Source organism: Ailuropoda melanoleuca, chromosome 14 (assembly GCF_002007445.2).
Source record: "Ailuropoda melanoleuca isolate Jingjing chromosome 14, ASM200744v2, whole genome shotgun sequence".
Taxonomy (NCBI): domain Eukaryota; kingdom Metazoa; phylum Chordata; class Mammalia; order Carnivora; family Ursidae; genus Ailuropoda; species Ailuropoda melanoleuca.
This window is the reverse complement of record NC_048231.1, coordinates 82545761-82559537: the sequence shown is the minus strand read 5'-3', so window position 1 is coordinate 82559537 and position 13777 is coordinate 82545761. Positions and strand designations below refer to the sequence as shown.

Genomic DNA, 13777 nt, shown 5'->3' with positions numbered 1-13777 from the left:
TTGGCCTCGTGAACAGACCACAGGATGCCCTTGTGAGGTTTCATGGGCCTCGGGGGGGGGGGGGNGGGGGGGGGGAAGAGACCTTGACGGGATCTGTCCAACTTTTAATACACATTCCCTGGCAGCCCCCCCTCTATATCCATCCTACAACCTGTATTTTGTCATTTGATCTTTGGTAGAAGAGACTGAACTGAGAAGTTGGGTTCCTTTGAGCCATGCTGTAGGGCAAGAACTGTTTTCCAGCCTTCAAAGCATTGCATGGCTTCCTCTCCTGAGCTAGAGGATTGTGGAGGTTAATACTTAACTCAGAGGGCCTGGCTGACCTCCTTTTATTGCTGCTTCACTTTCTGACAGATGCTACCTTACATTTAGAGACATTTGTGGCCCTTAACACACCCTGATACTGGAGCAGACCCAGAAGGAAATTCCATCCTCTTCTACGTTTCAGGCTAGGAGGATGGTGAGGGTAGGGTGATGGTTGTACCACCATGAGTACAGACTTCAGGTCTCAGCATCAAGTGTCATTCTGCATTTTGACCTTCCTCCCGCCCAAGGATTCTGGTCTAAATGTTCTCAACATTTATTGTACAGGAGAAATCCAATTCCCTCTAGTATATAAATTTCTTTGTGACAGTTTAATGTTGTGAACTATAAATTGATCCATTGTGTTTATTTAAAAAAAATCATCTCTGTTGATGGGAAGAACTACTACAGATATAATCCTATTGTAGAGACATTGCCCTATCTCTCTGCCTGTGGCTTTCTGAGGTCAGTTATCTTAGACGTTTTCCAAGCTACCCAGACCCCTCATTCATCTCTGGCCCTTCAGCAGGCATTACAGTAATTACACTAAATGGCAGAGGAATTGTTACCAGATCCTATCTTCGAAATACGGAAATTATGAGCTAATTTTAGGCCATCTCAAGCTAATGAGAATGTTCTTGGTGGAGTGCTACCAACACAAACCTTTAAAAAATGACAAGTGGGAGATACTTAAATCCTTTATCTGGGGAGCTCAGTCCAAGCCCTGCGCATACACCTGATTGCTGTTATCTGGCCAATTGCTAGGCTGGCTCTTTTATCTTTCCTGTAGGTTTTTATTAAATTTCCTCTGGGGCTTTGCCGGTGGTCAGCAACCTGTCTTGGGGTGCAGTGGAGGAGGAAATGAGGTTCTAAGTGACAGAACTCCATGTCTAGGGCCATCACCTGGACTGAAGGGGCCGCAGTGCAGCAGGACAACCAGCAGGCACAGTGCCTCCCTCCTGCATGGCCCAGATGCAGCTCCTTCCTGCCTGGACGTCACATCTTTGATCTTCTTTTATTAACTTACAATTATTTCTCCTATGTGGGCGTGACCAAAGGCTGTTTTTTTAATATGGTTGTGTCCAAACAGTTGACTCCTTTGATCTCAAAATGACTTTCCACTTCTTCATGTCTTATACCTTGGCAGGGGAGGTGGGCACGAGAAGAGGGGAGAAGCCTGTTGTTTTCTGGGCACTGACATGGCCCCGTTGGCTGCCTGATGCATTTTTCCTCTATTGGGTGCTGCCTCTCCAATGCCACCAGCCCGCAGCTCCAACATCTCTGTTTGGGAGTGGTAATTAGGGAGCACAATCTATTGGGGGAAGACAGGAATAATTTTACATAAGATTGAGAAAATTTAGTTGTGTATACTGAAGAATGAGGGGGTAAAATTGTAAGGTTATGGGGAGGCTGAAGCCTGTGTGCCCCCGACCCCCGGTCCCTCGTTGATACTCCCACTCCTCTCCTGGGAAGTATCCTTGTCCACTGCCCTTCCCCGATCTTTTCCTCCTTTTCTTAATGAAACTCTTCTTAAATTAAGACTGTGGCCTCAGAAATCACTCTCTGGGATCACATACTGACTCTTCTGCATACTGACTGATTTGGAAGAGAATTTCATCTCCCATGCCTTAGTTTCTTCCACTTGTAGAATGGAGTTATCGTGGGCACTGAACAAGTGAGAGAACTCCTGAAACTTGTGGGGCCGAGCGCTCAGTAGGTGCTCATCCTTCCAGTGGTGTGAGTGAGAAAAAGGCTCCTTCTGCCCCCCCCCCCCCCCCCCCCCCCCCCCCCGCTGCCTCGGCCCGATGACACTGCCCAGTGTACGAGACGGCCCCACTCGTTTGTAGCTAACGCCCTGATTCTGCTCGGCTGTTCTGGCTTGGCGAGCTTTACCACGGCCATTCGGTTGTGTGGGTGAATCTCGCCTCCATGCCCCATTGGTTGCTTGAAGCCCTCTCATTTTTCTCTCCCTAGTGTCTTCTGATCCTTTTCATTACTTGGTCACCACCAGCTTAAGTTGCGCCCTGATTGGTCTTGTGGGATCATTACTGCAGTAATAATTGCCTTACTGACTTCCTGCCTTGGGTCTGGCACACCTTCCCCCAAATCAGTTCTTCCCCCTTCTGCCAGTTTCTAAGCTGTACATCTGATGGTCCTTGAACTGTGTGTAAACTTGAACTTCATGAAAATGAATTTAGAAAACAAAACATCCTCAACCAGTACTAGGACAATCAGACACTTACATGCATTGGGATGCTGGGGTGGGTGTGGGGTGGTAACATGGATTGGTTCCATCTTTCTGGAAGTTAATTTTCTTCTATCAAGAAACTGTAGGGGCGCCTGGGTGGCACAGCGGTTAAGCGTCTGCCTTCGGCTCAGGGCGTGATCCCGGCGTTATGGGATTGAGCCCCGCATCAGGCTCCTCCACTATGAGCCTGCTTCTTCCTCTCCCAACTCCCCCTGCTTGTGTTCCCTCTCTCGCTGGCTGTCTCTGTCTCTGTCAAATAAATAAAAATAAAATCTTTAAAAAAAAGAAAAAAAGAAACTGTATTCTGACCTGGGGATTCTGCTAGGATGATAGTGTCCTTTGAATCATGAATTCAAAGATGTGTATACAACATTTGCCCCATCATTGATAGCAGCTAAACATCAGGAAAAGAACCAAAATGACCTATCATAAGAATTGGTTAAATTGTGGCTCATTTGTGTTGGGTGGAGGGGGGGGACATGAGGGGCCATTGTGTGAATTGGGGAAAAAAAAAAAACCCCTCTGGGTGGAATGCCCCCCCTTCCCAGGCTTGTGAGGGACTTCAGTGCTGGAGTTGAGCATACAGCTGGGGGTGGGGGAGGGCAGAGATTGGAGATGAGAGTGGCCTTCTTGGAAGTCCCAGTGATTCCTTCGGTAAGACGAATGCCCCTTTGTCCTCTCTTTCCGTTCTGCAGGTTTGAGACATTTGAGGTCAACAGCTTTGAGCAGTTCTGTATCAACTATGCGAACGAGAAACTTCAGCAGCAGTTCAACTCGGTACACTTGGCTCCTGGACCTGGGTGTCGGGGCGGGGATACCTCTCGCCCTGGGAGCCACAGCGTGGGGCAGTTCTCTTCCATCCAGGGTCCGCGGGCTCTGGCTCTGCCCCAGCCTTCTCTTTGTGTGGCGCCCCAACTTTAGGAAGGCATTCCCTGCTGCTCAGGAGGAAGTCTGAATGGGGCAGCTGGGTTGAGATGGTAAATGATCTTCCCCTTGGTTTTGACTCCCATGCCTCCTGATTCTGGGCTTCTGGGGTATTTGCCAAATTGCAAGCCGGTTGATTACTAGAATGTTCTAGAGAAGGGCTCTTCATGGGAATGGGGATCACCTAACTGAGCTCTCCTTTTCTGCAGTCATGACTGTGACTTCGTGCCCCGACCTTTTCTGATGGGTATACACCCTTCTCTGCGTGTATCTGAGCTCACGTGGTTGAAGCTCAGGGGAGTTAAACGTCAGGTGGTGCCCACAGCTCACTAACCTTGACCTTTCACTTCTTACCCTAGCATGTATTCAAACTAGAGCAAGAAGAATATATGAAGGAGCAGATCCCTTGGACCTTGATTGATTTTTATGATAACCAACCTTGTATTGACCTCATAGAAGCGAAGCTGGGCATCTTGGACCTGTTGGATGAAGAGTGTAAGGTAAAACTGATGATGCACTCACTGTATTAGTTCAGTTCCAGTCGGGGGCGGTGCTGGGGACAACTGTGTGCTGCGAGGGAGTGTGCTGCGGTCTCAAAGCTGGAATTTCATTTGCAGTTAGCCCACATTTAGTGTGCCGAGTGAAACCTTCATGTCCATGCTAGACACTGGAGGGTAACTGTGTTGGTGAGTGCGTACCTCTCTTGGCAGAGACTGGATGGTATGAATTGGCCCAATATAATGGTGGTGTGGATTTGGTGCCCCAGATAGCCTAGGTGCTGAGAAAAAGACCCCAACATCTAGACAGGCATCCCCAGAGAGTGAAGGTCAAAAGCCCAGGGCATGTTTGTCATACTAGATGTCTTATGAGTGATAGAGCTGCATGGCTTGGTGGCAGATGAGGTCCATAGGTTCCCTCCACCTAGCTTTTTGTGGAGTCTACTTTGTAGGACAGGAATGTCCTGAATGGCCAGCATGGGGAGAACCAGGCAGCCTTGGAAATGTGGGGCAGAACGATCTGGGTTTTATTTTATTTTTTAGGATGCGTATATTTGAAAGAGAGAATGAGTGGGGCTTAGGGGCAGAGGGAGGGGGAAAAGCAGACTCCCCACTAAGCAGGGGAGCCCAACGCAGGGCTCAATCCCAGGGCCCCGAGACCACAACCTGAGCCAAAGGCAGGTGCCTAAGCGACTGAGCCACCCAGGCGCCCTGAGGATCTGGGTTTTATTGATCACCTAACTTCTTTGGCCTTTGGTTCCTGCTCTATGAATTAGTAGGGGTTGGATCTGATGATCTTCAGAATTTCACCCAGTTTGGTGGTTGCTGATAAGAGGGTCACATTCCTCTAGCAGTAGAAACACTCATGAAAACGTGTAGAAACCACATGATTCTTGATATTGCAAGGGAAAAACCCAGTTGCTTTTACTTTCTGGTCTCCCATATCTTGCCTGCGAAGGATTGAGTGTGGCTTGATGGTTTAGAGGAAGAGGTGTGTCCCTTCCAGGAGGGTACTCCTAGTTTCTTTGGCTTTGACAATGAAAAGGAATGGTTACTAGAACAGTAGAAGATGGAGTGAAATATGCTGAAATCCACGGCTTGCGTATCTTCATTCTTAACGGTTTTTAGCATTTCTTCAGAGCTGTGGGCTTTGTCCTGAGTCAGCTCCAGGCAGGGCTAATTCCTCAATGTGACAGGTGTGTGCCTAGGCATGCTCAGTCCCACCCCAAAGGCAACACCATGCCCTTGTGTCCACCCCAGGCCTCTCGGCTGCTGAGCCAGCCTAGCTCCCCAGGCCCTGGCTCCAGGACTCCAGCTCTTCAGTCCCCTCTCCAGTGGTGAAGGCTAAGACTCTGTGAGGCTCTGAGGAGGCACAAGAAGTGGGTGGTTTATCTTGCACTGTTCTACCTCAGCTGCTCTGGAAGCGCCAACTGTAACAGAAAGCCCCGGGCGTGGTCTCTCCTTCCTTGTGTACAACACCTGTTAGAGAAACGCCTAATGCTGCAGGATGACGGATTCTGGGAATCAACTAGCCGCCTAATTGATTTCCAGTGATTTATCCTGCCTTTAGCAGACAATCAAGGACCGCTCGGGGTGGGTTTGCTTTGGCTTATGGTTTGAGGATCTGAGAGGTGCCATTACCCAAAGAACAGGTCCCGGGAATGTCAAGTCAGAGTGGTAAGAGCACAGGTGCAGGGACCTCAGACTGCTGTCCAGAGTGGGGGAGGCAAGCCAGCAAGGGGAAACCAGAGTCGTGTGGGCCTGTGGAGCCGGTGGATCCCAGGGTGGTGGGAGATCCTTAGCAGAAAAAGCAGAGTGGTCACCTGGAGGCCCAAGCTGCAAGCCATATTCAACAATTGGGAAGGTGACTTTCCCAAATCCCTGCACTTTGCAGCCTTGGGTGCTCCCATCGCGGTCTTCCTACTGAGTGCAAAGTACCAGGGTCTTCCTGTTGGAATGTGTTTTACTTTGGAGAAGCTGATGGGAACTCTAGCTCCGTGTGGATGATCTCTGCTTCGTGTTCTGTGGAGCCTTCTGTCTGGGTCAGTTTTATAAAATCAGGTGATTTTAGCTGAAGACTGGATCTGCCTTAGATTCCTGCCCCTGCTGTCAGACACCCTGAATGTATTGTGTCCCTACTGTCTGCAGGTCTCGGGGAGGAAGGGTTCTCCCTATTGGCCAGCAAGAATGAAAAGGGGCAGGATGGTGCTCTGAGGGGCTGGGCCTAGGTGAGTGGGGGTGGGGCCCAGGAGGGCTGTGGGTAGGGATCGGTGCCCCCTGGGCCCAGAGCAGGCGGGCAGAGGCCTGGACCGCAGCCCAAAGGCCGCAGAGTGACAGCTGAGCAGAATCAAGGGAAGGGGATGGTGCTTCAGAAAGAGGGCCGTTCTGTCAGGTCTCCTTGCTTCCTTATCCCTGAGGCTTCTTGGAGGGGCAGTTCTGAGGAGAACCTGGATCTCCTAGCCGTCAGGCTGGTGTTAGGAGGGGAGAGGGTGTTGCTCCTGCTGGCTGGACATGGTGAAACCCAGCAGCGGCTGAGTCCACGGAGGGGGCAGGGCAGGCAAGACGATCACCTAATTAAGGAAGAATACAAAACCCTGGTCTGGAAAACTTTTCCTCCCAGAATTAAGTGCTCTGGGCTTGGAGGCTGATTCAGTGCTGCTGCTCAGAGCAAGGCGCGGGGGAACCAACAGGTGGTGGTACTTTTGTCACGACTCCTGGCCTTGTACACCTTAAGAGAGTGTGTGTTCCTGTAGGGAAGTCATACTGCATAAGCCCAACGCTGCACAGTAGGGAGGCCTGCTGCATCCTTTGGCAGCGCCACTGGCTTGGAGCCTGAGCGGGGAGGGAGTCCCCCAGAGCTGGGCACAGCTGGGCACTGTGCGTCCCTCCGGACTGTCCCGTGGGACTGCGGAGCTGCCTCCGACCATGTTCCTTTCCTTCGATGCTGCTCAGACACGCGCTGTAGAATGAGAAAGAATGGGATTGCACTGTGAAGAATTGGGCTCTGTGACCCCCATGTGACAGGACACAAAGCCACATGAAGGATTAGACTCGTGTTATAAAAGCAGCCACTGGGAAAATCACTTTTCCTGGAGAAGACACACAGCGGCAGGAAGAGCCAGTGAGCTGAGAGTTAAATTAGAAATATGAGGGGGGGGCATGGATTTAAAGGAGCAGCACACAGGGTGGCTCTCCCCGGAGCCCGTGAGGGGGGCCTGCAGCTGCACGGGGTACTCACGGAGCAGCGAGTTAAAGCACCCGGGGCTCCTTCAGGTGGAAATCCTTTTTGCAGTCATGGATTTGTAGTCAGCCCCAGACCATGCCACAAACCACAGCTGCTCTGTCGGTAACCAGGGAGGCAGGACACAGGGTGTTTGCTTATAGGAAGTGTTTATTTCCAGGCTGCTCTTAAACAAAACTCTCCCATCCCCGGTGTTCTCTGAGGCTGCCGTGGGGCTAGGGTGCTGCGCCACATACGCCGTATTCAGACCGGGCATTCCCTGCCCTCCCTGTGTCCCAGCCATGTCCCTCTCGGAGGAGGAGACAACTAGTTGGGGCTGATGGGATAGGAGAGGTCAGTGTGTGTTTCCTCATGAGTGACATGTTGGCATCAGCAGGAATTTTCTGAAAGTGATACCTTGACCCCTGGAAGCAATGCTTTCAAGGAGCAAATGCTCTCCGTGTGGGGAGTGGGTGTTGGGGACCCACAGGAAGGTCCCGAGGCAGGAGGCAGGCTCTGCCCTGAGGGAGTGGGATTCTTTTGTTTTAGGGACCCGGCCTGAAGAGGTAGCGGAGGGCAGACCTTCCGTGCCGCCCTGTTGAGGCAGTGGAGGGACAGCATCCTGAGGCCCTCTGCTTCCTCACCTGGGTCCAGCCCGCACTTGAGAGGGTTTACTCGGTATTAACCCTGAGGGTTCGTGATTTGTTGCCCCGGAGGTCCCCTTGTCCTGCACGTTTGTGAACAGGTTGAAACCAGAGAAGGAGGGGGGTGAGGGGGCCTTCCCACCTCTCCTCTTTCATCTGCTCAGCAAACCCCTCGTTCCTGCAACTGAGTCCCTGCCCTTCACACAGCACCTCGAGGGGTCAGGCAAGCGCTGCATCACCAGGTGACAGAGGTGGGAACGCTCAGGAGGAGGTGACTGAGGAGAGAGTGTTGTGGGGAGAAGCATCCCCTGAAGTGCCGTTGAAGCAGAGAAGTCGGAAGTGGGTGTCCTTCTGGGCAAAGGGAGCGTCCCGTTGGAGAACTTGAAGTAATCCGCCCTGCCCAGACCCCGTGAAGTGGCAGGAGAAGCTGGAAAGCAGGAACCATCAGAACGGGAGGCCCTGTCCAGAGAGGGCATTCGGACTTGACTCTGAAGGCTCTGGGTTCGCAGGGCTGGGAGGCAGGGGCAGGTGTGGTCAGACGTGAATAACTTCATGGATGTCGCTGGCCGCTGTGTGGAAGCCGAGGTAGAGATGGAGAGAGGAGAGCAGGGAGGCGGCCTCATGCGGTCCAGGCAGGAAGGCACAGAGGGGTTCAGGGGAGCCCTGCCTTTGGCAGCAAGCCTGTGGGTTAGAGAATTTGGCAGGGAGCTGTCTGGGCGGCAGCCTGGCTTCTGCGGCTTTGTGGGCAGATGAAGTGAGGCAGCAGGAGTGGCAGGTTTGATGTCCCCCCCCCCCATAGTAGTCACGGCTGTGGTAGGGGGCTGGTGAGAGGAAAGGCAGGTGGACGCAGCCGCAGGAGGCAGGCAGTGAGTGCACAGGACCCAGGTGGGGAGAAGCGCTCCCTCCCACAAGTCGCAGGTAGGAGGGGCAGGCTGGGTGCAGGGGTGGGGGGGTGGTTTCTGGAAGTAAAGCAGGATTTCCTGCTTGGTTGGCAACCTCTCTTCCCTGTGAAGGAGGACATGCGTCCTGTGCAAGAGGGGGCAGCTTGGAAGCTGGGAGAGAGTGCAGGAAGGAGGGGAATGGCTGTCCTGTCAATAGGGAGGGTCAAAGACCAGGGAGAGAGGGGAGTTGAGGCCAGCTCCCTGCTTACATCTGGGCACAGTGTTCTCATCCAGAGGTGCCCTCTCACGGTGAAATGTGGTGAGTTTTCTTGTTTTTGCTTTTTTGGTCAGTGATACTGAATGATAGGAAATGACCAGCAGGACTTGATGAAGGAAAGAGGAGTTGACATGGGGTCTCAGCCACCCAGGTGTGAGGGAGGACCCCCCACGGGTAGTTGGGTTGATCTGGAATTGGTGTTTTGCTAAGCACACATTGAGGCATTTTGTGAAGATGGAAAAGTAAGATCCTGGAACGGGCATTGGGGGTGGCAGCCAGGAGTGGGGAAGGAGTCCAAGAGGGCACCCTCTCTGCCCCTGGTGCCAGGGAGCACCTGAGCCCCTCTGCTTATGATGCAGGGGAGCCTGAGGACTGGCCCTCTTCCCTTGTCCTTTTTTTTTTTTTTATTTTGTAATTTCAATAACAAAGAGTAAAATCAGGGCATTAATGCATTTTAATAGCTTTATTGAGATGCAATTAACATACCATAAAATTCACTCATTTAACATATACAGCCTGGGTGCCAGTCTGTTCAGAGTTGTGCCACAGTAGCAGAACCCATTAGCAGTCAGCACCCCCTCCCCCACAGCATTGCTGTCTTTAAAGATTGCCCTATTCCGGACATCTCCTATACTTTCAAACCGGCGTTTTTTGATCTGACCAGTGGCCAACACTGCAGGTTAGAGGGACTAGGTCTCTGAGGGACAGTCCCCACGAAGATGAGGACAGAGCTAGGATCCAGGGTTCTCTTCATGTTATTTTGAGAAGAGAGGAAGGCCATTTGGATGAAGCCACATGTAGTATTTTTTAAAGTATTTGATTCAGCACATTCCAGAGCTACCAATACCACAACCCAGATTTTATCAAAATACAAGATTTGCTTTCTTTCTCCTGTGCTTATTTAGAATCTTTTTGGTGATAAGTGCCTTCCATCTAACTCCGACTTTGTGGCTGCTTTTAAATTTCTGTTGTCAGGCAGGAGAGCACAGTAGCAGGGAGCATATGCTCCGGGAGTCAGCCTGGCCCAGTTTGAACCCCAGCTCTGCTGCTTCCCAGCTGTGTGACCTTGGGCAAGTTACCTAACCTCTCTGTGTCCATTTCTTCATCCGTAAAATTGTATAAATATAGTGCCTAGCTGGTAGGATTCTTGGGAGGATTAAATGAGTTGATACATCTAAAATGTGTAGAAAATTGACCAGTGATAAATGCCACGGGCATTTGCTGTTAGTATTGTCTGAGGATCTAAATTGTTAATTCCTGCTGGTCCTTACTTTCCATTGAGGGTGGTGGTTAAGGAATGACGCCCTTGTCAGGAAATACGTATCCACTGTTGTTTTCCTGCTTTGGTCACTGATGCATGCCAGGCTGAATTAGGGAAGATGTAGGATGATGGAGTCTACTAACAGAAGTCCAGTTTCATTGTCAAGACAAGAGGATTTTGTTGCTGGCAAATGTGTTGACCGAAGTGAGTCTTGTTTTCACGTCCTACCCTTCCTGTTCTGTCTGCCCCAGTCCTGCCCCTGGTGGGTCTCGCCTCCAATAGCCCTGCTCGGCTGACCCCTACCTTCCCCTGTACCTGGTGTTTCTAAACACAATGCTTGAAGACTAATATAGAACAGTGTATATGAAAGTGCCGAATCCAATGTATTTTGTCTGCTCAACACAATTAATAGCCTCTGTCAAGAAAAGGTTTTCTTTTCTTGAATTACCTACAGCACTTAGCACTGGGTATTCAATAATGGTCACACTAAATTGAATATGGAGAAAAATCTGGTTTGCTTACTTACTATCTGAGAAATTTGTTCTTAAGTGTGTAGGCATTTTTCTTATGGCACAGATTTTGTTAGTTTACTAAATAAAACCCCTTTTAAATGGCAGGTGTAAGGGTCACCTTCAGTCCTGCCTCATGCAAATGTACAATGTAAAGTAATGAAGGGCAGGCCCAGTTGTGAGCTGTTAACTGAGGAGTGGGTATGTGCAGTGGTCTTCAAGGATGACAGTGGAGGACGCACCTCCCCGCAGAGGAGTTACCATCATCCTGGACAATTCAAATGGTGGTTATAGTGACTGTGTTATATTTTCAACAAAGCAAAGTGCTGTTTCACTTTTGAAGCCAGCTCTGAAGATACTGAAAGGGGCTGCCCTTCAGAATGCCTAACGTAGTGAAACTTCTGAATTTAAATTTGGGGAGAGCAGAGAAAGTACTGCGCAGCTCGTTCGCTAGTTCCTTAACACCCAGTGTGTGCCCAGAACCCAATTCCAAGTTCTTTGAGGGGCAGGTAAAAAAACAGTGAGGCATACTCCTTGAGCCCAACAAGCTTAGGCTTTGTAGGGACAAAGAAATACACAAAACCCAACGATGGACTGTATTAGTGTGTGTGTAAGAGCTTAATTGTGAGGAATTCCCAAGTGAGATCAAGAGTAGCCAGGAAGGGCTTCAGAGAAGAGGGCCGACTTGAGCTGAGCCTGGACGGTGCTTCGATGAGCAATAGAGGGTGGGCTTCCCACTGCAGGCGTTAGGCTGAGTGAGCAGGAGCGTGGCACTAGCGGCGGGCACGGCACAGTCACGACACTGATGTCACTGGCCCACTTGGAGGGGAGACGTCTTCAGATTTGTTCTGATGCTGCTCCTGGGACCTTGGGCTCCAAACTGATGCTCCCCTAACCCTATCAGCAGCTATCAACCAGAAGATTCTTTGAGGCTCAGCGCACGCCCATGGACACCACCGGAGCAACCCACCCCGCGTGTTGAGAGCAGGCCGTGCGGGATCCAAAGCACTCATGGCCAAATCTTGTTCTCCTTGCCCAGCTGGGGTCCAGCTCCTGTGAGGTTGGCTTACTGGTGGACTCCATCTCCCTCTGCCATGGCTCTCTGCTTGCTTTGTCCTCTTCACAGAACACTCTGTCCTCTTACGTATTTCTGCAGGTTCCCAAAGGAACTGACCAGAATTGGGCTCAGAAGCTCTATGACCGGCACTCTGGCAGCCAGCACTTCCAGAAACCCCGCATGTCCAACACAGCCTTCATTGTCCTCCACTTTGCTGACAAGGTGAGTCTCTCCATGGGCTTTGGTGCTCTGGGAGCCCCACCCTACAGAGATTCAGGGATAAGAGGGTGTGGTGTCTCTTGAATTCAAGTGGCCTGAAAGTCTCTTGGGGTCTTTGTCTCTCCTCTTTCCCTCCCCACACCCCCTCTGTGATACATCAAACTGTCACTACATTGGCAGAGCCCCAGATGGTGGGAGGGGGGCTACAGCTCCCCAGTCATGTGCTCGACAAACATTTATTGAACATTTCTCTCCTGGGAGGACAGGAGCACGTGAAACAGTCGTGAATCTACCCTGGAGAGAGAAGGAAAGCATGAGGACAGAATGGCGCTCTTCTTTGGGTGGCTCCTTTCCCAGGACCTGGTGTACACAGAATTTTCCTACGTGGATTTCTGTTCTGTTTGCCCTAGCCCATGCTTTCCAGATTTTAATCTGCACATAAATCACCTGGGATCTCCTTAAAATGCAGACTCCAGGGGCGCCTGGGTGGCTTGGTCAGTGAAGCGTCCAACTCTTGATTTCAGCTCAGGTCATGATCTCAGGGCTTTGAGATTGAGCCCCATGTCTGGCTCTGTGCTCAGTGTGGAGTCTGAGATTTTCTCTCTCCCTCTGCACACACGCTCACATGCATGCTTTCGATCTCTCAAATTAAAAATAAAATGCAGCTTCTAATTTGTTGGCCTTTTTAGCACCCAAAGGAGACCTTAGGTCATCTTACAGGAACTTCTTTTTTAAAACAGTGTTTTTCCACAAAATGAATACTCAGTTTCCTCTGTATAAATCCTGATCACATCTTGGGTTTGCATCCTAAATGGGAACATCTGTGGATTTCCCAGCTACTCACCACTCGTCAGAAAACACTGGATGGATGAGATGGAAGACTCGGGTCCTCAAGTAGCCGTGGCAGGTGCCCGGTCAGGCTGAAGCATTTGACTCCTGTTTCTGTTTCCCTCTGGGGCCCCAGGTGGAGTACCTTTCAGATGGCTTTCTGGAGAAAAACAGAGACACAGTGTATGAAGAGCAGATCAACATCCTGAAGGCCAGCAAGGTAAAGGATATCAGAGGTGGGGAGCTAGAGCGGGACCGTCCACAGCAGGACCTGGCAGGATTGGGTGTGGGTGGTGGTGGCCCCACTCCAGAACGTGGGGGAAGCAGAGATGCCAGGCAGGGTGAGCGTGAAGGGACTCGCAGGTTATTTCCATCTGAACACAGTTGAGGATGGCCCGGTGGAGGGCAGGTGCGACTGGGAAAGATACCAGTAATAGAAGGACTGTGTGAGGGTTGGGGGGCTCGAGAGCGGTGACCATCAGGAGGGGGGGACAGCAGCGAGTGTAGCAAGGAAAACGTTACTGGCGGTCATTTGTCGTCCTCTCTTACCTGCAGGTGGTGGGATTACTTAGACCCCCTCAAATCCTGGTATCCGTGCTTTTCATTTCTGTGTTGCGCCTACAGAACCTCCCTATAGGCAAAAAGTTCAACGGAAGAAAGGGTAGGATTGAGGGACACTTTATAGTTAACATTCCAGAATAGATTTATTTCCTTCTCACGAGCGTCACAAAGACAGCAAGTACTGTGTCCACTCTACAGGCAGAGGGAACAGTCACTGATGCACCTGAACAAACAGTAAACGCCTGTGTTGTGAGGCACTGCCCCCGACACAGCATCGTACGGAGCTGGATCAGACCGACTCTGCCCTGCAGGTGCTTACATCCCAGCGGGCCACGAGTGGCCGATAAT

General features: G+C 51.0%; 1 protein-coding gene across 1 annotated transcript in view; it reads left to right on the top strand.

Annotated features, from left to right (window-relative positions):
* Positions 1 to 13777, top strand: part of MYO5B (myosin VB) — a 353491-nt gene that overhangs the window by 232784 nt on the left and 106930 nt on the right. Inside the window, exons 11-14 of the mRNA XM_034642874.1 lie at positions 3247 to 3328; positions 3835 to 3975; positions 11921 to 12043; positions 13005 to 13088. Coding sequence (XP_034498765.1) covers positions 3247 to 3328; positions 3835 to 3975; positions 11921 to 12043; positions 13005 to 13088 — 430 coding nt within the window. The remainder of the gene's footprint in view (positions 1 to 3246; positions 3329 to 3834; positions 3976 to 11920; positions 12044 to 13004; positions 13089 to 13777) is intronic.